This window comes from Barbus barbus (genome assembly GCF_936440315.1).
Source record: "Barbus barbus genome assembly, chromosome: 24".
NCBI classification, from domain to species: Eukaryota; Metazoa; Chordata; class Actinopteri; order Cypriniformes; family Cyprinidae; genus Barbus; species Barbus barbus.
This window is the reverse complement of record NC_136752.1, coordinates 21274371-21299097: the sequence shown is the minus strand read 5'-3', so window position 1 is coordinate 21299097 and position 24727 is coordinate 21274371. Positions and strand designations below refer to the sequence as shown.

Below are 24727 nucleotides of genomic sequence, written 5' to 3'. Positions count from 1 at the left end.
TTGGAACCCGATTTTCCTAAGGTTTTATTCTTCTTCTTTTTGCACCTTACGGTTTAATTTGGAGATTTTTGGAGAAGTTGGTAACAATACAGCTGTATATCTGATAAACACATTTCACAAGACTACATTCAGTGTCAAACAACAATCATATTCTCTTACCTGTTTTGGGTTCTGAAATCCACACTATGTTAAGTAAATGTTACATTGTTTCCAAGCGTCTCTCTCGCTCTCTGAGCTCGCTGTGCGTCTCTATGGCAACAGCACGCCGTGAACTGTTAAAAAGCTTCTTGAAGAAGTAAATCCCGCCTCTTTTTTATTTAGAAGCGGCCTAGATAGAATTACCGCGCTTTTACGTGATCACTTGACCTGGGTTGAGTAGCCTGACTAGAAACGGCGTATCAGTTTTCATGGCAATGTCTTCAAGCGTGTGAGTAACTTTTTATATGAGTGACATCTATCACAAAGAGAGGCTTCCTCGCGCCATGCTCATATTGGATATGGTTCTCTCACCATTAAGTCGAAGTCATGGATAATTTAATTCAATAATTAAAAAAAACTTAACACAATAAGAAATTTGTGAAAAATATTTTAATTAACAGTTAGCATTGCAAATATACTGTATATCCAATATATATCAGCATTGAAGAAGTTATGATTCTGAAAACATTTTGTGCCGAAAATTTGATTGCACAGCAGTCAGATACACTTTATTTGCATAATTATAATACTGTTTTGTAATGCCTGTAGTGAGACAAAACTTAAAAATGTCAGATTTGAACATATGGTTCAGGTTATGCCTGAACAGGTGATATAACCTGGTCCCAATTGCAAATTGAGCAAATCAGCTGTTTTACCTCAAAATGAAGCATTCTGAAGTAATATTTATGAAGACCTCTTCTGAGGGTTAAAATGGACTGAATGGTCAAGGTTTAATCTCACAGTATACTCAAAGTCCTTTTAAATCCCTTTGTATTAAAGAAAACATTAGGCATAGACCACCAAGACAGCTAAGGTCGCACAAATAGGCTACATGTCTGGCAAAGATACAGATTCAGTCTATTAAGAGAACATCTGCAGTCCAAAGAGACAAAATAAAAATCCATTGACAAAAAGATAGCCAGGATGAAATCTTTTCTGCATCTAGCACAAACAGCTTTGATAGTTTTCTTTGGAAGAGTCACCAGAGAATGGGTTACAGAAGTTTCCTGAACTATAGCCTCTGGCATGTCTAAAAATGTCCTTCTCTGCACAGCCTGCTTTATTTGAATTCATCCTTTTATAGTTACTTTTCCAAATTTGGAGATTAAGTGAAGAAATGTGCTGCAAATATGAAAGAATAACACACTGAGGAAATGGGAAATAATAGAAAATATCATGTGTAATATTTATTGTATCCATCTTTAAAAAACCTGAATGGGGCCTTTGAGGGAAAACATCTTTCCCCATTTTAAACTGAAACCACACCAATAGTACACACAGATCCATATTTTCTCACGGTCTCTGGATTCATTCTTCTTGAGGTGTATTTAATGAAGCTTGAAAGTTAGAAGGGGATAATGGTATATGGTTTAAACAAATTAATTACATTTTTATTTTTCACATACCGTATGTTGTCCGTGGTTTTTGTGTTAGCATTTTCTGAGAGCATAAACACAGCATTTCTTAAAATAAAATAGTGTTTGCATTGATTGGATAACAGAAAATACAGGCAAACTGCAAGTGGCCAAAAGGACTTGTAGATCCACAACAAGCTTTAATATATATATATATATATATATTAGGCGCTCTTTTTGGTTTCTTTTGCGGTTTGAGAAAACACTGCAAATGATTCAGTGTATGAGTGAACTGTCTGAATGAATCAAAAATAAATTCAGACCATTTTACAAAACCATTTGACCAGTTAGCTCAAGAGTGCTTAATTTCTGAATCTGGCATATGATCGTAAATAGCTGATAGAAAACACACAACATGATTGCAGAAATATTATCAGGCAAAATGATTCGCATGTCAGTAAATGGTAATCTCCATTCTCAGTATTTATCAGTAATGTTTACTGGGGCGTATGGGTATTTCAGGGGTTTAGCAACACGCTGCTGACAACCACACAGTATCGTTATATGTTCAAATAAATACTATGATGAAGTTTTGTTTTAGGTTATTAGATAATTATGTAAAATATTCTACTTGAGTCCAATCCCAGTTTGACAGTCAGCCATTCTCTTCTGGGGCAACAAGTGACATGGATGTGCTATTTTTTAGAAAGATCTTTGCCGTTCTCAGTTGCATTTTAATATAAGCAAACATGGCTTCTCACATACAGTATATGGAAATATATGATTTGCCATTCAAGAATAAATGTAAAAAAAAATGTAACCATATAAATCCATTTTTGTTATAATAGAGAAAAAAATATATCCATCTTGTGTATCCTTATGGCCTGTTATAAATGAAACCTGCATATAAACCTTACTCAACACTGAATATGTAGAACTGTTCTTCAAAAAAGTTATGTCCAGATACAAATTTTTACATCTGACATTGTCCACTCCTCACTGAGTCTCAGATGGGTCTTACAATCTGTCGTCTGTTTCCTCATAGAGCAACATCCCACTGAAGATTGTAAGGGGCTCCACAGAGTGGGCAAGTTTACCTGTGACCAGGTCAATGCAGACAGTATCTCCCCTCTCCAGAGGAAGTATGATATTGAAGATGACCAAGGAGCCAGGAGTGTGCCGTGCCTCTGCCATGGGTTTCTCAAGACCCTCAGGCTGATAGCCTGCTGAATCTCCGCGGGCAATTCCATAATTGGATTTAGACAAGACTGCCTCGATCTTGACATTCTTGTGACCTGTCAGGACTGCACTGAAGAAGTATCGCCCCTTCACAGGTGCAGTGAACATACCTGTCAAAATACATTTAGGGAGAGAATTTATGATTATGACAGGCCTTAATTCACACACTATAAGCTTGTCTTTAACATACACACCTGTCTTTGGATTGTAGGCCTTTCTTTCATTGACAAAGACCTTATTGAAGACAATAGTGCCTGCATTGGGTTGTGGTCGTGTGAGTGCTGCTGAGAATGACAGTCGTGGGACGTTTGCATCCTCTCCAGGAGGTCCTGTTAAGTATGAGAAGAATAGAGAAAAAACTATTTATTTTTAGAAATATCAATTTATTAGTAGAACATTTTATTAGTAGTTGTAGCAGGAGTAATAGTAAGAACACACTGACCTTGTTCACCTCTGAGGCCTAAAAAGAAAAATGTGAAAATATATAGAAAAATATAAGTGATTTGACCATATAAAATCCTGTTCTGGTGATATATATATATATATATATATATATATATATATATACGTATTTTCTCGTGTCATTTATTTACCTGGGGGTCCTATAGGCCCTTCTTTCCCTTGTGGTCCTTCTCTGCCTGGAGGTCCTTGAGGCCCAGGTGATCCTTTGGATCCTTTCTCTCCCTGAGGACCAGGTGGTCCAGGAGGTCCTGAGGATTGGCCCAAAAGAAAATGCTTGGTTTTTCACATTGAAAAACAAATAAAAAATGGATAGATGAGGTATAATGTGTCCAATTGCTTTTAAATTGATAACACAAATTATAAAATTTATTTTCGTCTTGAGATATATAACATACCAGTGAAGTCTTCTTCAATGAAGCTCTGGAACTCCTTGAGAACATGCAGTATGGAAGAGTTGAGGTTGTTCATTTTGCCATGAATGTTCTCTAAATGAACATTCTGAATGCTGTTGATAGCCTCACCGTGAGAGATAACTGTGGAGTTTAGGTCATTAACACATGTCCAAAGCCCAGAAACATGTTTGCTCAGGCCATCTTTGATTGTATGAAGGTTTACTGACAAGGAATCCAGTCTACCGCAGACATCCTCCATCTTCGAGAGCCTCTTATCCAGCCCTTCTCGAGAAAGTTTGCATTCTCCCATTTCAATCATCAAATTGCTTTTAAAGCTACTGAAGCCATCAAAACGCACTTTACTGTCTGCTTTGTGCTTGTTCAAATCATCCTGAATCTGATCTAATTCAGAGTAAATTATTTCCTTAGAGGAGTCCAGACCAGTAATAGTGTTTTCATGCCCCTGTATGGTGTTCCTGAGGCCTTTCAGAGTGTCATTGATGGAGCTGAACGTTTGGATTACACCTGTGAGCTCACCCTGAATGGACTTGAGGTCTTTGCCAAGCTTGCGAGTTATGGTATTTTGATTATCCATGTTCCTCTGATGGTCAGCCATGCTGATCATGCATTGGCCTGTGCATTTCTCAACTTCTTCTTTCAGTTTGCCCACTTCCTCCTGGAGGTTTGAGCATACCAGCGAGCAAGCATAGTCATTTGAATCTACTTTTCTGTGTAAATCTACAAGTTCTCCCTGGATCGTGTTAAAAGTATGGCTGGTTATGTTTCTTATTGTCTTAAGTTCTTCCTTTAGCAAATTGCATACGTCACAATCACGTAACATATTCTCCACATCGGTGACGATTTGGTTAAAGTGCTCTCCATTTTGTCCTGTCAGATCCTTAATTTTTTGAACGTCTTGGCTGAGATCTATAATGCGGTCCAATAAGGAGTCACCAGACACACTTAAAACCTTTAGTTTGGTGTCAAACTTCTTAATGTCCTCCTCATTGGCAACAACCTTCCATTCCAGACTTTTCACAGTATCTGCTGTCTCACTCCCTTTTGAAATGCACGTCTCTGTGCACAAATGAATCGCTGACTTAAGCCCGCTGTCAAGATCAGTTGTTTTGTTCCCTAACCTTTCCAGATCATTTTTGTGATTGTTAATGAAACGCTTCAAGTCTTGGACATCAATCTCCACAGTAGATATTCTATAACCATGATCATCGTTTCGACTGAGGACAGAGTTCTTTATCTGGCCGATCTCTCGGTGGACAAACTCCTTCATGCTTGTCTCAGTATGGGAGCATTTTTGCTCGGTTTTTCTCACAGTCCCATTCAGTCTTCTCTCCAGTTCTCTAAGACGGCTGTTTAGTTTTTCATCAAGTGCTTTTCCCCGACCTCCATTGCCATTGCCTGATCCCCTCAAGTCTTTCTCAAAATGTCCTCTAAGGATATCATATGCCTCTGCAGTCGAACTGACCTTCCTTTCAATGGCACCAAGCCTCCTGTCCAGATCGCTCAGGGAATCACAGCAACTCTGATAGTGTGATAGCTCCTTCTTGAGCAAATCTACAGTTTGTTGGTGGTGCTGCTCCATCACACTTATGTGCTTCTCCAGAGCACGGATCCTCTCTCTGTCTTCCTGCTGTTGCATTTGAATGCTCTCCACTCCGGTTTGACATGACGAGCAAGACAGTGTCACCCGCCTTTCCAGCTCCCTAAGAATCTCCTCTTTAAGTGTGCCATAGCGACTGTCCAACTCGTTTCCAATTCCATTGCCACCCACAAGGTGGTTGTTGATGCTCGAGAGGGTTCTGTCATGGACCTGTGTCATGTTGTCCAGCATGTCCAGCTTGGTCTGGATGCTGTGAATGGTCTCCCTCATCCCTGGCTGGGATGCATCGGCCAGACTGTTGCCACCACTGATGCCTTCCCTTCGAGATTCTTCATGTAATTTCTTATTCATGTTGTATAAGGTTGACTGGAGATTTTGAATTTGATCCTCAAGTTGTCTAATCTTTTCGCTGTCACTTCTCCCTATTGAGGGAGATTGATTACATGAGTAATTAACATTGAAGTTATTTGACATTTACTAATTCGAATTGAGACCAGCACCAGAGTTTGGACACATCTTTTTCAATCATTCAGGTATGTCCAAACTTTTTACTGGGAGCATATCTACAAAGTGACCTATGAAGCAATTTTATTTTTTTTAAAAGAAGACAAAAAATAATAATGATACGAACATTTACAACAGATTACTGCAGAATTTAAAATATTCTTAAAATCACACCCTATCAGATCAACTTAACTCACTTTATGAGTTCTAGGGTTAAAGTGCTGTAACGCCATACCTTCTTCACCAGTAGTTCTGCCCCTGCCATCACTGCAATCATCTCCCGAGTAGCCATGACAGCACTTCCATTCCATCTCTGTGACCATTTTATAGGCAACCTTGTACCGTGGTTTTCTATAGGTCCGATACCTGTGGTGTGAGATATTTCATCATATACAGTTCTAGCAGAAACTTTGAATATGATCTCTATGTGTAGTGTTTTTGCTGTAAAAATTAAGCTTTTACATATGTGTACTTCTGTGATATTTCTGAAACTTGTCACTTAACGTTGTCAAGTTTAATTCAATCATCTTTCAAGACGTTAACCTCAGTCTCTAATTGCACTTCTCAAGTAGGCAGATAGAAAATATTCCTTTTCCATTCATATCCTTGCTACGTATCACTTTTCGAAAGGCTACAACTCTGCTTGGCAACAGTACAAAAAAGGCCTGTTCTTCTTTTTCTTTGAGCTGTTGTTTCTGGGCATGTTTTTGTTATTTTATTCAGTCAAAGCTTTCAATACATCATTAAAATCTTTGAAAGTGTTTGCTTTGCTCTGGCAAGCCTCTTGAGTGTCTACTGAACTTTCAAGTGCAGTTGTTGCTATTATTAGAACATTGTTTATACTCTATTCATACTTGTGATGTGGTTTCTGTATTTTATAGGGGACTAGTATTATGGCTTTCTTTGAAGATCTTTGATAAATCTGAGGTTTATCAACTTCATCTTGGACTTATGACTGAATGTGTTCTCTAAAAAAGTGAGTAAAATAACAACATTACAAGTAACTTTCTGGTACATTAGCAGTTTCATCTGAGACAGATTTATGTCTCGACTTCTCTCCCATCTCATTCCATGCATAGTTCTGGTGGACATGCGTCCAGTTGAGTGAGGGACACGTTCCAAACCTTTCCCGTTTGACACTGTCATAACAGCAAGTGGTAACCAAGATTAAATGAAATGCAATTTGGCTGTGTCTTTTCTCATGAATACTTACAAAACCACATGGGAACATTGGCCCCAAGCACAACGCTGGTATTCAGGTTTCACATACGTCTCCACTCCATCTTCCATTACACAGCTTACAGTCTTTGTTACTACGTAGGCACACCAGTTCCTGTTTGTGTACAAAGCATAGGCAAATTATACTTATTAAGGCTTCAATTCAAATGGTTGAGGACTGCCATCTTAATTTTAGACAGAGCTAAATTAAAACATACCCTGTAATTAAAGTACAAGTAATTGCCCTTCAAAACCAAAACTTTCTTCTAGTGACACCTACAAAACCAAAACTTTCCTCCAATGACACCCACAAAGCATCACATAAGTTAGTAAGGTCATGGCAGCGTTAGGCTTGGAAATTGTCTTTCTGTTCTGTCAGAGCATGTGCATTGTTCCATCGATTTGGACGGAAAACCCTACTAAAATAATCGGAGAGTGTTTATTTTTATTCAATCAACAAAATACAACACAACCAGTGTTGTCCAATGATCTAATGATCAGGTCTTTGTAGAGAATGAAACATACACATATATGTGATTATGTTAGGCTTTGATGTATTTAGTCTAATAATAAGTCTATAAATATTTTTAATGATCCTGTGATTTCAGTGTCTTGGAGCAGCTTGGTTTGCTCTGCGATTGCTGTTGGGCTACTTATGACATGCATTTGAAATTGCAACTTACGCAACCTTCTTCCCAAATTTGTAATGAGAATCTCAATTTTTATTCAATTATGACAAAATGATGATGTGGAGGAGAAGAATTGTTGAATAAAGTCATTATTTTTGTTTTCTTGGACTATTTTAACAATGTCCTTATGTTTCTGGGCCTGGGAACATTTCAGTTGCATTGCTGTCTATGGAGGGTCTGAAAGCTCTCGTATTTTATTAAAAATATCTTAATTTGTGTTCCAAAGATGAACGGGTTTGGAACGACATGAGGGTGAGTAATTAATGACAGAATTTTCATTTTTGGGTCAACTATCCCTTTAACGATTTTTCATGACTACCATTCAGTTTAGCATAAAATATAAGCGTTTGTTTTTTTCAGACAATTGTTTGTCACTTGGGTTTATTGGATGTTTATATCTTAAATGTCCGCCCATCCTGTAAGTGAATGAGGGGAGGGATATCCCCATCCTCCTCAGCGATATACATCTACTCTGGGCACACAGAAGACTAAGTACATTCATATAAAAAGCATAATAAAAGTAAAATAATAATCAAAGATCCTTTTTTTCTCAAGTGGAATTCTAGTGTGACTTCATAATAGAAAGTTTAGCGAGTTTAGTGTAGTTTCCCCAACACCTTGGAGTGCTGTATGATTTAAAATCTCATTTTCTGACTAAAGTGATAAATGATGCTGTTTTCTCAGGGAGCTTGTTTAGATGGGATTGAAACCAGGCTGAAATCCAATGCTTCTGGTTCATCACAATAACTCATTGAGCCTGGTTAATCATTCGTTATCATGAGCACTGCTGAGACAGGAATGTCTCGATGCATCAGCTGCAAGTGCTCTCACACATACAAACAAATGGGGCCCAGACACTGAGAGTACACAAGTTCAACACGGACATCTTCACCACAGACAACCATGCTTTTCAAATTCTACACCCACTCAATCTTTAATTAGTCAAGCTGCATCTATTTGTATCTGTCTACATGTTGAATAAAAGTCTTACTTTTGATCGTCGTTATGAATATAAAATGTTGTGTTGGTTTGTAAAATAATGTGGAATATTTATGAGTGCACATTGGGATTAAGGATGTGATGAAAGAGAACTAAATTTTAATATTGCAAAGTTCTGGATGGATTCATGAAAAACAGAGTGTGCATAGAAGCATTAAATAGGACATAAATTGTGGTTTGGAGTATACAACTAAAAGTGTGATGGTGAAAAGAACACTAAGCCATTGTTTCCGCTTTATTCTGTGGGGGAGGTAAAAAGCGAAGGACAAAAGCCTGGGTCCATATATACCAATGGGAAAAAAGGAAACAGTGGCTCTCAGCTTCATCAAATTTGAGAGAGGAAAAGTAAACAAAAACTTTAGAGTCACAATGGCCTCTTTGTCCTATCTGTACACAAATCCATTTTGATTTTGTACAAGATCACTCAAGAATGGGTTCCAATGTCCAGCATTCTTGTACCACGTATTTTTGCTCTCGATTTAATTACCACACAATGTTTTTTTCTTCAGGATTGAATCCGTTTTTTTTTTACTCTTTCTATAAACACTTCCAGTCATCTAATTATTTTCTTACACTGCAACTGTCAGCATTTACTTTTATACAAGAATAAAATTCACTGCTGAGTCATATAAACAAGAACACCTAGACGCAAGTGTCAAGCCTGTGCCACTCCAACTCAAGAACATCCAACTTAAGTTGAATAAATAAACACTTTGCCTTGACAGGATAAAATCCACAGAACCCAGTTTGGTAAGGAATGAAGTATCACTTCAGCATCTCAAGCAGAACCAGAACTTGGACAGAAATAATAGAGTACACAGAGTACACAGCAACAGTAAGGCAATGTATTGCTCCGCTCAAAAGAGGAACTGTGGGTAGGTCTTCAGGGTACATGAGTTACCCATACAAACAAAGCTCAAATATATCTAAGTAAGCTGTTTAAAGACAGATCAGTAGAAGGTTTTCTTTGTTTTTTTAGGTCAACAGAGAAAATACGTGCAATCTAAAGTCTACAGGCCACATTTGAAAATCTCGCGGTTTTCTTCCACTAGCCTTATTTCCAGATAACACATCATTAACTCTTTAAAGCCTATACGTATATGATTAAAAAGAATAAAGCCATATATGATGTATCATAAAGCCATATATGTGACCCTGTCATAAGTAGCACGGGTATATTTGTAGTAATGGCCAACAATACATTGTATGGGTCAAAATTATCGATTTTTCTTTTATTCCAAAAATCATTAGGATATTAACTAAAGATCATGTTTCATGAAGATATTTAGTAAATTTCTTACCATAAATATATCCAAACTTTATTTTGATTAGTAATATGCTCTGTTAAGGGCTTCATTTGGACAACAGGTGATTTTCTCAATATTTGATTTTTTTTGCACCCTCAGATTCCAAATAGTTGTATCTCGGCCAAATCCTAACAAACCATACATCGATGGAAAGCTTATTTATTTATAGATGATGTATGAATCTTTATTTCAAAAAATTTACCCTTATGATTTGTTTTGTGGTCCAGGGTCCCATATGTGTATCATAAAGCCATATATGATACACAAATTTCTAAGGCCTCTAAATTATCAACATGTTCAAAACTGTGTACTATTTGCCTTCTGTCATCTGACTGATATTTCATACTTTTAATCTTCACAGACTTTTATATTGTTAATAATATTTCAAGATAGACACTTACTGGACTGAAGCAACTTAGGTTTAGTTGATTATCCATATACATACCTTTTTATAAAAATAAATAAAATATAAATATGATACATCAGGCATTTGAGAAACATTGTATTATGTTTTCCGCCCCTGATAAAAACTACACAACTTTGATGATAAAACATGAACCTAAATATCATCTTAATAAGACTGTTATTAGGAAATATACCAATGATATAGTGACAAATTATATATATATTTTACGTAAGAAGTCGGCTATACTTTTATAAAGAAGATCTCATTCATTTACATTACAAGCCATCAGAATTTCATCTTGACTTTTTCCCCATAACAACAGCTGTACCAAACTGTTTATTTTTACTACGTTTGGGCCCTAAATACAATTTAAGTGTTTGGTCCTCCCTCAAGTATGAACCACATTTTCCGATATCATAATATATGAAGCATAAAAGCCTGATGTATATGCATCTTTTGTCTTAAAGTTCAATAAACTGTTCCATTTAAAAACAGTATAGATTTTCTGACTATTATTTGATATGGAAGGCTTCACATGGTTAATGTGCAGAACCTACACTTTTACACAGTTTTAAACACTGTCCAAAATATCTCCACACAAAGATATTAGCATTGGCTTTGTCAGTGTCCCTACATTGCTTCGGTAGCATATTTACTTGTTATATCCAATTTCACAAATGTCTGCAATTATGGTTTAGATGTAAGAAAGTGTGTATTTCCTATTTGAAATCTAAATGATTTAGATCAAAGCTGAACTCAGCAAACTGTTTGCGAGATGCTTACACATACTTCCAACAAGCAAACACAGTGTGCATGTTTGCTGAGAACACTTACATGAATACACTTCACATCAAGGATGAAACTAGCAAAGTTTCTTGAACATCATAAGATTTATCATAGCAGGAACTACTTGTTTATGACTCCAGGCAATGCATCACAGTGAAAGATAAGCATTTGAAACAACATATTTGTTAAAAGGTAAGTTATGACGTTGCTATATATATATATACATATAACAAATTATTTTGGGATTTTTAAATGCATATCATACTTCAGACTTTGTTCTATATAGAAAAGTCTGCTAGTAAAATTAATGTTAAGGAGTGCAGTTAATGTCTCTTTCAGTTTTCTCGCATCTGTTTTAGAGAAATACCTTCCCAAAATATACGTCAGCAAAAAAGATGAATTTTACTGGAAACTGGCACATTTTTTTCTGTTGGATGGAAAGCATCTGTGTATACCAGCTGTTTATATGGCATAATCTGGACTGCAAGTCATAGTACAACTCAATCAAAAGTAGAAGAGCAGCTGATATCACCCAAGATGTTGAACAGACAGGAAACACGGGACAAGCTGTGATGGAGGATTTCTGCTACCACAAGTCTAATATTTCACACATCTGTAAAAACAAAGCAGAGTTCAAACAGACAGTCTTAAGCAGTGGTGCCAGCAGGGGCCAACACATTCTTTCCCAAACTAGTGCAGTGTAGAACCTGTTTACTCCACTGGGCTGTGCTAGTGCCAGGATAAGTGCGCTTAAGGTCTTCACCGTTTGGCCTCCGTCCCATTGCACATGCATTGACGTCTGCACAGTAAAGCCAAAAAAGGGCAGACCTGTCCAACAGTAGCTCACTCACCCAGAGTCTGCAATTTCGTACTAGATTTAGTGACTAGAAACTAATAAACTCAGTAGCTACAGTATGACCTTATATTTGCAACATCAGCACAGGTGTGACACACGCCACATGATCTTAGAAACTCAGCTTGAATGTTTGTAAGCAATGGTACATGACTTAATGAAGTGCTGTGACAGTTGACCATATATGATAAGCAAGTAATTTTGAACACCACATAAATGCTTCAGCCCCGACAACCAATATTTCACACTTTTCTACTTAGTTATGAATCTTTTAATAAAAATAAGTGCCACAAAGTTAGTCTCTACAGAATAGCCCAAAACAGCCCTAGACGTAACTCAGATCATTTAAAACAAAATCAATATAATGGTATAAATACATAAGAATAATAATGAAATAATTAAAACTACAGATTTTTGTATAAATTATACTTTACATTTTTAGTCTATTATTTTATTACTGATAATGTAAAAAAAATATTAAATGATCAACTCTGAGGTGTGTTGCTAAAACGAATACTTACCTGTGTCTGCTGGTCACCTTAGATCCACTCTGTGCAGCTGATACAGACTGACTCTCATCCACATGTTGAGTGTACCGTGACGCGTGTGTTCCTGCTCCCCAAATATCTCCAGGCAAAATCAGCGCCAATAGAGTCAATAAGTAAACGATATATAGTGCCATGACTTACAAGTAAAAACAGATTTAAAAAAAACGATCGTTCGAAAAATTACATCCAACAGCTTCAACTTAGAAAACGTGCCTTGTGCGCATCGAGTGCAGTCCAGCAGCCCCGCTAACTCTCCCCTGATGTACTTCATAAAGTTCTGTGAAAGTGTTGTCTAAGTTTATGCACCTTTGTCATCATTTCGCAAAATGTCAATTAATCTTAAAAGACGCCGTCAGTTCACCCATGACACACGGTCCTCATTGAAACACTGAGAAGTGTCCGGTTTTTTTCTTCATCGTCTGCGCAGTCATAATGTGAAAACTGCCTTGAAATGATGCAGATCCAAAACTCCTGCCCCCCATCCCCTCTCTCTCTCTCTTCCCATGCTCTGCTTTAAATTTTAGGTCCCTCCTGGATTTTTACTCTGAGTATCAATTGGTCTCGAATCATAGCAAGCCGATAATAGTTATCTATTTAACCCTTATTTTGTCTTTACAGTAAAAAAATATTTTTTTTAAATGCTATAAGTTTTACACTGTTTTTGTAACCATACTTTAATCTATGACATTATCAAGAATGTACAGTATGCTCAATGAAAAGTATGTATTTGTATAAAATTGATTTTGTCAGAATTATTTTATCTGTGGCCTTTAGGCATTGAAATTTGACCCACATTTGGGGGAAAAGAGTCATAGCTTTTCACTATTCGCTATTCTGCAGATTTATTTATTATTTCATTTATTTACAAGTAAATGTAATATTTACCAGGGTTTTTCTTAAACTCATTTATACTGTGTATGGCTTTATTTGCTTTTATACAGTATGGTGAATTGAAGCTGTAAAATATTTACTTTGTATTAAGTTGACATTGTGTCACATTTTCTGCCCCTGGTTTGAAATCCCTCTGAAATACATAAAAGGAAAAGTTGTCTCAGTTCTGGTCTGGACTTCACCGGACAGTTTCCTCATATCTCAAGGTTGCTGAGATAGCATCACATATAATTGCTGTGATCTCAAAGCAATGCCGAAGGGAGGATCCAGGCTGCTAAGAGACATGACCTAACCTAACCTATACCCTTACCATCAAAGACTGTTTCGGTCTACTGGACCAGAATAACAGCCTCAGCAAATTTCCGTCTTTAGCATCAGTCCAAGTCAGGGTTTGTCTGGAGAGTCACGCTAGACGTCAGTGTTGAGGACGATGACCACTTGTAGGTGTTTCAGTTATGACGCTGCTAATGTAAGAACCCAGGCAGACAGCAGTTCAAGGTTAGTATGAGTGAGGTCTTTCTTCTTGGCCAGACTTAAGGAAAAAGTGTGTGTGAATGCATGCGTGGTGTGTTTTTTGAACTCCCTTCCACAGTTTGATCTCTGTACTTTGTAAAAGATTTTTATTTTTACCAAACTCAGTTGCGTCAGATAGATTTAAATCTCCCTTTATGTCTGTCTACCGCAGAAAACTGGAGAAACAGGATCTTATTCTAAATCATTATATTATTCATTACATTTTAATGTCATTCAACTTCAAGACAGCATTTTCCAGTTTCTATTTGACTGTAGTCTGCATTTTAAGCTCTGATTTGTCTTTAAACTTGTTTTAGCCAGCATTGGATCTTCCCGGCTTTCATTTTGAAACTGAAAGCACTGTTAAGACCCTGGACTTTGTACAACAGATTCAAATTCCTGAGGGGACAGTTTATTTGCAATCAGTGAACAAAAGCTGTGGTACACAATATGTAACAAACTGGGGGTGTTGTGGTAGTCACAGTCTTCTCAGGGATTCACAGATATTTCTGAGAAATGCTAAAGACATGGGTTATGGTAAATGTAGAGACTTTAATAATGTTAAAGGGATAGTCCACCCAAAAATTTAAAATGTACTCCCCCGTCATATTAATATAAACCTGTATGACTTTCTTCTGTGGAACAGAAGAAGATTTTATTTGATAGTTTTATATGACAAACTGAAGTTTGACTAAAAGCAACCATGTAATCTTTCCTTCCTGTCAGCTGTAAACTGGGGATTGCAAATGAGTGAATCCGATCAGTCCAATTCATGAACAAACATCTAACTCAAAAGAATGTGCAAAGGATGGCACAACATATAGGTAAATAAATAATGACACCATGTTATTTTTGGCATTTTACTTTCCCTTAAAATGTACTTTCACAATCTCATTAATTAAATGGGTGCAAATTCTACACATCAGCCTCCTTTCCCTGCATCTGCTTTTTCTGAAGTTCAAGTATGTTTACATTATTTCTGTCTTGACCTACCATCCTAACACCATGGGTCATGGTGTTTTGTTTGGTTTAGTTGTGTGTGTTCTCTGTATGTTGTTATTTTACACTTAGAAGCACCCCAATAATGCCAGTGGTTGCCTCCCATCTTCAATATATATTTTACAAGATCGCAGGAGTTTCACTATTTAACAAAACCCCAAGTTTGTGGCTGGTTAATAGGAGTCATCGGGAGGCATTAAACCTCAGTGCACTGCTCTGTGTTCTGCCTCCAGCATGCTGCTAGAGTCCAACACACATTCCAAAAGTTAATATAAATACATTCAATCAAGCTCAGTGACAGCTGCACTCCCACAAAAACACTGTCCCATTAAAATCAGTCTCTGGGATTTGATTTTTTGCTTCTAAGATTAGCACTATGTCACGGTGTCTAGAAAGGATTTTCACTGTCATGACATTGCTGTTTGCCTCCTCAGACACAGGATAATCCTCAACTCATGATTTAAGTTGGTAAGTAGCCTTAAGTGTTTCTTAAACACATGTATCATGTATGATACTTCTGTCTTAAATAATGACTTTCATGGCTGGCCATGAAACATCTACATCATTCTACGTCAGAACGCCTGCTTTTGCATCAGCGGCACCACATGCATGCATTGGCTTTGTTTTCTTTTGTGCACAAAAAGTATTCTCATAGCTTCTTAACATTACAGTTGAACAACTGATGTCACATGGATTATTTTATTTATGTCCTTACTACCTTTCTGGGCCTTGAACTTGTCAGTTGTGGTGCTGTCTATGCAAGGTCAAAAAGCTCTCGGATTTCATCAAAAATATCTGAATTTGAATTCCGAAGATGAATGAAGGTCTTACGGGTTTGGAACAGCACGAAGGTGAGTAATTAATGACAGAATTTGTATTTTTTGGGTGAACTTTTCCTTTAAGATTTCTGGAAAAACATGATGGTGGTAATAGTCATCTCTGTGGCATTGCTAATATGAAAACAAAAAACGGCCACCTGTAACATATGCGTGCTGTATCCAACCACACACATGCACCAGGATCATGTTAACCTGTTTAATTGCCAATTACTTACACTGCATGGTTTACATGTGAAGGCTTAATAGAAATCTGCTGTGAGAAAAACTACTCATTTCATTTATGAGAATGCTACATTGCTTTTAATGTTTACCATCTGCACTCAGGAGCAGTCACGCAGTTAGTGGTCACAAATGTTGGTTGTTGCCATTGTTCTCATGTGGGAAAAGCAAACCTTGACTATGTTTTTGCATACGGTTTGCTATTAATTTTGGAAATGCAAAGCAAAACATTTCCACAATATTTTGTGGCTTACGCTTATGACTTCTAATGATCCTGTGAGAATAAATACACATTACAACTGTTGATTCTGGAACTAAATAAAAATGAAAAGTATGTTGTGGAGATCTTGATAGCGATAAACCCAAATGTGTTCTGTTTGGGGTCTTTCATTTTATTTTTCCACAATGTGTTTTAGCAGGGTCAAACTTACCTCCAACACAGTTACTAGAATTTCACATTTATGAGAATATCATTTTTAATTTGTGGTAAAATATAAGGATGAAGTTATAATAATATCTGCCTGATTAGGTCAGAGGAAAACATTAGAAGAATCTCAAGGGAAGAAAAATATTGTTTAAAAATTACCATTAATATTTTTACACAAACATCATGGGGTCTTATTAGAACATGAGAGTTAATTATTTAAATATTATGATTAATTGTAAATGCCAGAATGATGTAGTTTTGATCAGACCCTATTCCTTTGACATGGCACAGAGGTGGAACACTCAAGGGGATCAAGCCTGGGAAAGGGTTTGGTGCTCCTCAGTGCTCCTGCTGTGTCTTTAAACCAACCAGAGCATCGGTGCTCCACTGGTATTCACTGTGTTCTCAATGAACCGTGGAGGGCTGGGGGTTTAATGGTGGTATGAGTTAAGAAAGCAAAGGGATGAGGAAAGAAAGCCCTCCTTTGTGCAAGTGGATGAGGGGAGAGACCAACCACGACCTTCTACTTCCACCCCCGCCCCAACACCAGCTCTTGCTTTACTATCGTTTTGGCCTAGCACAACCAACCACAAGGTAAATGGAGGAACAAGCACTAAAACCCCACAAAAGCCAAACGTGCATCATTTTTAGGTGAATTTTTAAAGTCATGGATTCAACAAAACAATATATTTATTAAAAGGAAAATAGTTGATGAATAGCTAGCAACCCCATCTCAAACAGAAATGTAAAGAGAAATAAGTCCCTTAAGATGTTTTTGAGTAAAATCCAGACAAATTCAGCAGAATGTAATTTGTTACACCACAAGCATAAAGGTATTTCCTTTTTGAGGGACCCAAAGCAAAGGGCCTTATATTAGAAAGACTTGAATAGCCTTCAACTGCAACAGGACACTGTAGTCACAACGACCATGTGATACTTTGTTTTCTTTTTTCCTCCACCTTAAATAAAAAGGTGAGAGTTGGCAGTACTCCACTGCATGGCTGGAATAAAGGCCAGTATTCATAAGCTCACACACACAGATTGTCGAGGAGTGTCAACATCCTCAAGAAAATGTATAATACTGGGTGTGAATGTGAGAAGTGGTCCCTGTTTCATTACAAGTAACTGTAGCCATTGTGTTTCATGACTAGAAAGTATTTTGCAATTTAAAAAAAAAAAAACTGCCATTTTTTTTAGAAAGGTGTGGAACTATTTGAGGGTGAGTAAGTTATTCATTTTTAGGTTAAATATCCATTTTAAATGTAATGGATTTTTAATTATATCTAATAATTGGTGACATAAATACTATACACTTTTTTGGGGGGGAATTTGTATTTTATATTTAAGAGTTTCACACTAAATTGAAACCAACAGTGCACTAGTAGTGTCTTTCCGAAATATTTATCAACATTCCGTGAAGGGAGAGGAGTGTGTAGCATTCTAGCCTGGATATATCATATCGGCCTAGTTAGGCATTCTGCCAAGGAATGGCACATCCAGCCTTCCAAACTGGAGGAGTTGTGCACCTTCATTTTTTATATGTTCCTGACAGCATTCCAGCAGCAAATCAATACATTGGCTGTAGAATGAGAGCGTGGCTAAAATTGCTGAAGCTTATGTGGCCTAGTAGCAAACTTGAACATAGATTCCAGAGTATATGTTGCACAGTTCATGATTTTACATTTATCTTTCGGAAATGTTTACAACCAGAATTCCAGAAATGTTGGGACATTTTTTAAATTTGAATAAAATGAAAACTAAAAGACTAAATCACATGAGCCAATATTTTATTCACAATAGAACATAGAGAACATAAATGTTTTAAAATGGAGAAATTGTACACTTTTATCCTCTAAATAAGCTCATTTCAAATTTGATGCCTGCTACAGGTCTCAAAAACGTTGGCACAGGGGCAACAAAGGGCTGAAAAAATAAGACATTTTGAAAAGATTCAGCTGGGAGAACATCTAGCAACTAATTAAGTTAATTGACATCAGGTCTGTAACATGATTAGCTATAAAAAGATGTCTTAAAGAGCCAGAGTCTGTCAGATGGGCAGAGGCTTTCCAATCTGTGAAAGACTGCATGAAGATTGTGGAATACTTTAAAAACAACGTTCCTCAACATCAAATTGCAAAGGCTTTGCAAATCTCATCATCTACACTGCATAACATCATCAAAAGATTCAGAGAAACTGGAGAAACCTCTGTGCGTATGGGACAAGGCCGAAGACCTTTGTTGGTTGCCCGTGGTCTTCGGGCGCTCAGACGACACCGCATCACTCATTGGCATGATTCTGTCATTGACATTACTAAATGGGCCCAGGAACCACTGTCGGTAAACACAATCCTCTGTGCCATCTGCAGATGCCAACTGAAGCTCTATCATGCAAAAAGGAAGCCATATGTGAACATGGTCCAGAAGCGCCATCATTTCCTGTGGGCCAAGAGTTATTTAAAATAGACAAATGGACTTTCAAAGTGGAAATGTGTTCTATGGTCAGCCGAGTCCATAGAAATTTGACATTCTTGTTGGAAATCATGAACGGCGTGTCCTCCGGGCAAAAGAGGAAGGAGACCTTCCAGTATGGGGGTGCATATGGGCATACGGTATGGGCAGCTTGCATGTTTTGGAAGGCACTATGAATGCTGAAAGGTATATAAAGGTTTTAGAGCAACAGATGCTCCCCTCCAGACGACTTGTATTTCAGCAGGACAATGCAAAACCACATACTGAAGCTATTACAGCAGCATGGCTTCGTAGTAGAAGAGTCCAATTGCCCTGCCTGCAGTCCAGATCTTTTAACCTATAGAGAACATTTGGCGCATCATTAAACAAAAAATACGTCAAAGACGACCACGAACTCTTCAGCAGCTAGAAACCTACATCAGGCAAGAATGGAACCAAATTCCAACACCAAAACTCCTGAAACTCATAACCTCTATGCCCAGACGTCTTCAAACTGTTTTGAAAAGAAGAGGAGATGCTACACCATTGTAAACTTGCCCCCGTCCCAACTATTTTGAGACCTGTAGCAGGTATCAGATTTGAAATTAGCTAATTTTGTGCATAAAATTGTAAAATTTCTCAGTTTAAACATTTGTTATGTTTTCTTTGTTCTACTGTGAATAAAATATTGGCTCATGTGATTTGAAAGTCTTTTAGTTTTCATTTTATTCAAATTTAAAAAACGTCCTAACATTTTCGGAATTCGGGTTGTAACATTATGAACATTTTAAAACCAGGTTTTGAAAATGCTGGGTTTAAAGTATATTTTCCTTTTTGTCATAGCTCAAGTGACCAAACAAAGAGTTTACAGCAGGTCACAGGGCTTGTCATGTTCTATGTCAAAGTCAGGATGAGGATCTTTCTGGAGTGCTGTTACAGTGGGAAACAGGTAAGAATGTGGACCAGCCGTCTTCTTGCTTATCAGCAGATAACCAGAGCCCTGCATGATCTGTCTCTTTCCAACCTGAGAGCTATTTACAGCACGCCTTTCCTGTAAGTAAGCTGAAAGCTTTAGAAGCACCTCTGATGAAAGCAAAGACATCTTCCCCACATCCTTTACCTTAGTTATTGTCCAACATTGTCTGAAACAGTTATTTTATTATAAATGCACTGCATTGGCAGGTAGTGCTCATGCGCTGAACTCGTTCTGCGTTCAACTATAATCGAGACAGTATACCTGGCACTTAGGAGTTTGTATGGTAAGAAATTTTCAAACCAAGCTATATTTTGATGCTACCACAGTTTTTCAACCTAGAAATGGCTCTGCATATTAAGTTTGTAATAAGAAGTATTTAACATTTACCTCAGCATTAAATGCTTAAATTTGAGATTAGTTTTTTCTGACTCAGATGTTACTAATACTGTTTACCTTTTTATCTCCAAATTCTGCTACTGTCACAATGCATAATATAATGTTGACAAGTGTACAGATAATCACAACTGGAGACAATTATGACTGGTGACTGATTTTATTTGCCTCTCCTATTCTAGCAATGCCAAAAATGTTCTTTGAAAAATAAATAATAGAAGTTGGCCTCAGATCTACTCAAATGGTCTCAAGTGCTTGATTTTTCAGGGCAGACAAACACTGCACTCCACAAAAAAACTAATCTGTTGTGCTTTTCTCATTTAGTGAGAGACTCATATGTTCTCACTCCCATCACACCAATCACTGTGACGAATGTCAGATTAAGAACAAAGACAGTATCTTATAACACCTCCATCAGCATTTGAAGCAGAAATGGTTCTCAGCAACCATATAAATCTGGATTTTCAGCTAGCAGGAGTTAGATTTGGAAGTAAAACATTTCAAACCACAATATGTTTAATGTGACTGCTTTCCCAAATGTTAAACTAGGGAAAAATGACAGATTTGGGTTATACGTTTTTTGGTTATAAAGCAAACCGCTAAAATGCTGCACTTCAACCTTATTGTCCATCACAGTCGGTTTTTTTAATGCAAATATTTACGAAATATATGTGCAATCATATGTAATGGTTTTAATGTTTATTTAGGAGCACTTTTTCACACTTAATTTGAAGAACCAGAAGTTTTAATTTCTCACTACATTTTAAGCCAGGCTGCTCACCTTTGTTGGTTTTGGCACTCGCTGGGCGCTTACGGCCTTATTGCTTTGGGTTCTGTTTGAGAGCATCCACTCTGTTTTGCTTGCTTTTAAATCTTCAGCGGTGGAAGTAGCTAACTGAGAAGATTTATAAATGTCTGTCAAGTGAATGCCTCTCATCTTCTGATACTTTCTATGTAAGCGTACTCCGGCTGCTTTTGTAGTGAGAGTTAACCCCATTAGATCACCCTGACATGTGTCCCTTTGGGTAGCATCAAGGCAATGGGGTTAATTCTATAAGGCACGCTTCCAGATTCATTGCTCTCCCCCAAACCTCATGACTTTCCCTATAGAGTCTAACTAGCAGTAAGCTGCATCTCCCCAATCTTTTGTAATTGTCACGCTTCAGATGATTTATAGGTTCCCTGCACCTCTTGTAGGTCCCTGTGGGCTGATGTAAATTGATGACTTGTGCATGGAATGCTGTAGAGTACCACTGGCTGTCCTTCCTCTACTTTTATCATAAAACGGGGCTAAACTAGGCTTAAAATATTGCTGGGGTGATGAATTGGCTGCGATTTGTTGTAAAGGAAAAGATCAAAGACATTATCTTGGCTGGAGTAGTTTTATGGAAGTTGGGGTGGTGAAATCTGGCACAGGAGTCAGGAACTGAATCAATACTCTTAGGAGTTAGGCCTCTTTTTTTATGAATGACCAGAGCTAATCGACTATAATCAGTTGAGCTTGTTACCATCTGCTTTTTTTATTGCATGATATGAGGGTGAATGAAGGACAGAGGTTAAAGAATGATCAAAGTCTCGTGCCATGTTGTATTTAATGTACTGTCAACCTTGAGAGCCTATTCCTTTGCTCCATGTAAACATTTGCATCTCATTTCTTGATGGACGCTTTTGGCAGTATGCATATGTTTTGCTTATAACCTTTGTGTATTTTATTGCTGATTAAAGACCAATTACTTCTGTCTATCAGCCATTTTTTTTTTTCTAATTCTGCACAAACAGTCTTGCGGGCAGACATTAATAATGTAAAGGACCACAGACTTTATTTGGAGGAAAATATTATTGTTGGAATAGTAGTTTCTCCCAAAAATGAAATACAGAATCTCATTCCATCTGTTTTTACAAGACTGAAGGTTTGTTTGATTCTTATGTCTAACAAAACGGCAACTTTTGCATGCTGGTGTCTTAGTTGATAAATATTTAAGATTTTATATTCAAATATCTGTCATACAGATCCAAATACTCAGACATGCAGTATGTCTGACCAATTTTAAAACATTGCATATCTACAGTAAGTTTTTTGTAAATTTTATTCAGAAAAGGATGCATTAAATACATCAAAAGACACAGTAGAGACTGTTACATAAATATATACATTTTAAATAAATGGTGTTCTTTTGAACTTTCTATTCATCAAACTATTCTGAAAACAAATTCTGAAGACTTTTTGAATGCTGATAAAAAAAATAAAAAATGAAATGTTTCTTGAGCTCCAAATCAGCATACTGAATACATACCTTCAGAATGATTTCTGAAGGATCATGTGATACTGAAGACTAGAGTAATCAATGCTGAATTAAATAGATAAATCTATATTAAAATAGAAAAAAAAAAAATTTAAAATTGTAATAATATTTCACAATATTACAGTATTTTAATAAAACAATGCAACCTTGGTGAGCATAAGGGACTTCTTCTAAAAACATTTAAAAATCTTATAGACCCAAGTATTTAAGTTTGTTTTTAAATATGATTCTTTTATTTTTAAGTAGACTTAATCTAGTGTTTGGACTTCTGCGTTTTTATACATTCTGCTAAGGTCAACACGTGACTTAGAGTTCCTGCTTTTAGTTTCTAAGCTTTAATCTCTTTGTTGCTCCCTTGTGAAATAGGAATATGGCCCTTGACCTTCCCACTTCCACTTGCCACAATTTATAAAGAAGCACTAAAAGGTAACATGTGTCCAGGACTGAAGTCATTGTCCAGTTTACAAAACCAAGTCTCTAGCGACTCTGTTAGCAACATTAAACAAAAGACAATTTAACAAAATTTTCATCAAACTGCCTCGATATACAAAATATTTGCCCACACATTTAGAGAAAACATGCAGCCGTGTTTCTCAGAAATCTGTTCATCCCACAACATCATAAGATAACACAGACATTCTTTGGAAAACAAAAGACACTTAAAATTAATCTTGACTAAATAACCAATTACTTTACTGAGGCAGGACAAGACCCCCACTGTAAGAAATGCTCTCCATTTGCCAAAGGACAACACGGACAGATGGACATTCTCACAGCTCAATTAGTTTTGTTCTATCTCAGAGTTTTAAACTTGGGGGAGCTGGTGAACACCAGTTTAGTGAGAAAAGACAGATGCAATCAGAGGATTCACAACAGAAGCATAAAATTAATTTGTCATATCCCATTCGGTGGGGTGTCCTGGGGGTTTATTGTTTTTATTAGAAGTAACAGATTTCTTATTTTAATTTTGTTGTATTAAAAAGTCTTTAAAACTGATTTTGAAAGTTTTACCATTCATTTCTTAATTTATTTTTATTATTAGGGTTTCAGTTGCATTTTATATATAGATTTTATTGTTCCCTATTCCAGACACAGACTTTCAATCTTGAAAATTCATCATGAATTCATCATATAAATCAATGTAAATTATTACTTTTAAAAATCATAATCTAAATCAATTATAGAATAAATCTCAATATTTACTGTATTGTGTGAAAAATATGGTCTATTTTAATGTCCCACAGTCTTACCCTTATAAAGCGTTTTTGTGCACTTATTTTTACTTAATAAAATTAGTACACACATTTCCAAAGAGACAAAACGTGGGGAAAATACGCCACGTAGTTTCACTTTTGTGGTCCAGTGTTCTGTCACGGTACAGTGTTATATAAACGCACGAAGATGAATAACGGTAAACAGTCTTTAATTAATCCACAGAGGTAATCCACAAAAAGCAGGCAGGAAACACCAAAAGAGGGTAACTTACATACACAGGATAATGATGATTAACAAGACACACCTGAACATAATGACACAAACAGACATGAGGGAAACCTAGGTCACGGAACACACGTGTGGGAAGAAAACAAACTAAAAGTCCTTGTAGTGTGACAGTTCGCCCCCGCAGAAACATTGGGAGGGACTGTGAAGGACTGGCAGGAAACCAGGCAGAAAATACGGGTGGAGGTTCAGGAGGAGGCCGGACACCTGAGAGGAGGATGACGAACAGAGTCCAGGGAGGAGATGACAGAGGGAGGAGCCATGGAAGAAACAGGGAGAGCCAAGGCGGATCAGACGGAGGAGCCAGGATGGAGACAGAAGGAGCCAGGGTGGATAAGATGAAGGGATGAGCCAGGGAGAAGACAGGAAGGACTTGGAGCAGGAGGAGCCAGGCGAGACCCAGACCACAGCCAGGATGGAAGCCCACGGTAGAGCCGACGGAGGGAGGAGCCATGGTGGAGGAAGGGCTGAAGACTCTAGGGGGCCGACCGATGGCAGCAGAGGAGGTGGTGGTAGTGGAGCCCGAGGCAGAGATGGAGAGTCGATGAGCCAGGGTAATGCTGAGGATCCGGAGGGCCAAGGTGGAGCAGATGGCTCTCGCGACTGAGGCGAAGATGAGAATCTGGAAGGCCCTAGTGGAGCTGG

The 24727-nt window shown here is 37.3% G+C and overlaps 2 protein-coding genes across 2 annotated transcripts in view; one reads left to right on the top strand and one right to left on the bottom strand.

Annotated features, from left to right (window-relative positions):
* Positions 1-1808: 1808 nt before the first annotated feature.
* LOC306843935 (EMILIN-1-A-like) lies at positions 1809-13030 on the bottom strand. The gene is made up of 8 exons (XM_079375680.1): positions 12548-13030; positions 6982-7101; positions 6004-6134; positions 3650-5686; positions 3386-3502; positions 3235-3252; positions 2987-3121; positions 1809-2902 (listed from the first exon to the last, which is right to left on the bottom strand). The coding sequence occupies exons 1-8, from the start codon at positions 12706-12708 to the stop codon at positions 2571-2573; spliced, it is 3051 nt and encodes a 1016-aa protein (XP_079231806.1). The 5' UTR covers positions 12709-13030; the 3' UTR covers positions 1809-2570.
* Positions 13031-15313: 2283 nt separating this feature from the next.
* The window catches only part of stmn4 (stathmin-like 4), a 31014-nt gene continuing 21600 nt past the window's right edge, over positions 15314-24727 (top strand). Inside the window, exons 1-3 of the mRNA XM_079375702.1 lie at positions 15314-15445; positions 15720-15828; positions 19754-19859. The gene's annotated coding sequence lies outside the window, so the exon portion shown is untranslated. The remainder of the gene's footprint in view (positions 15446-15719; positions 15829-19753; positions 19860-24727) is intronic.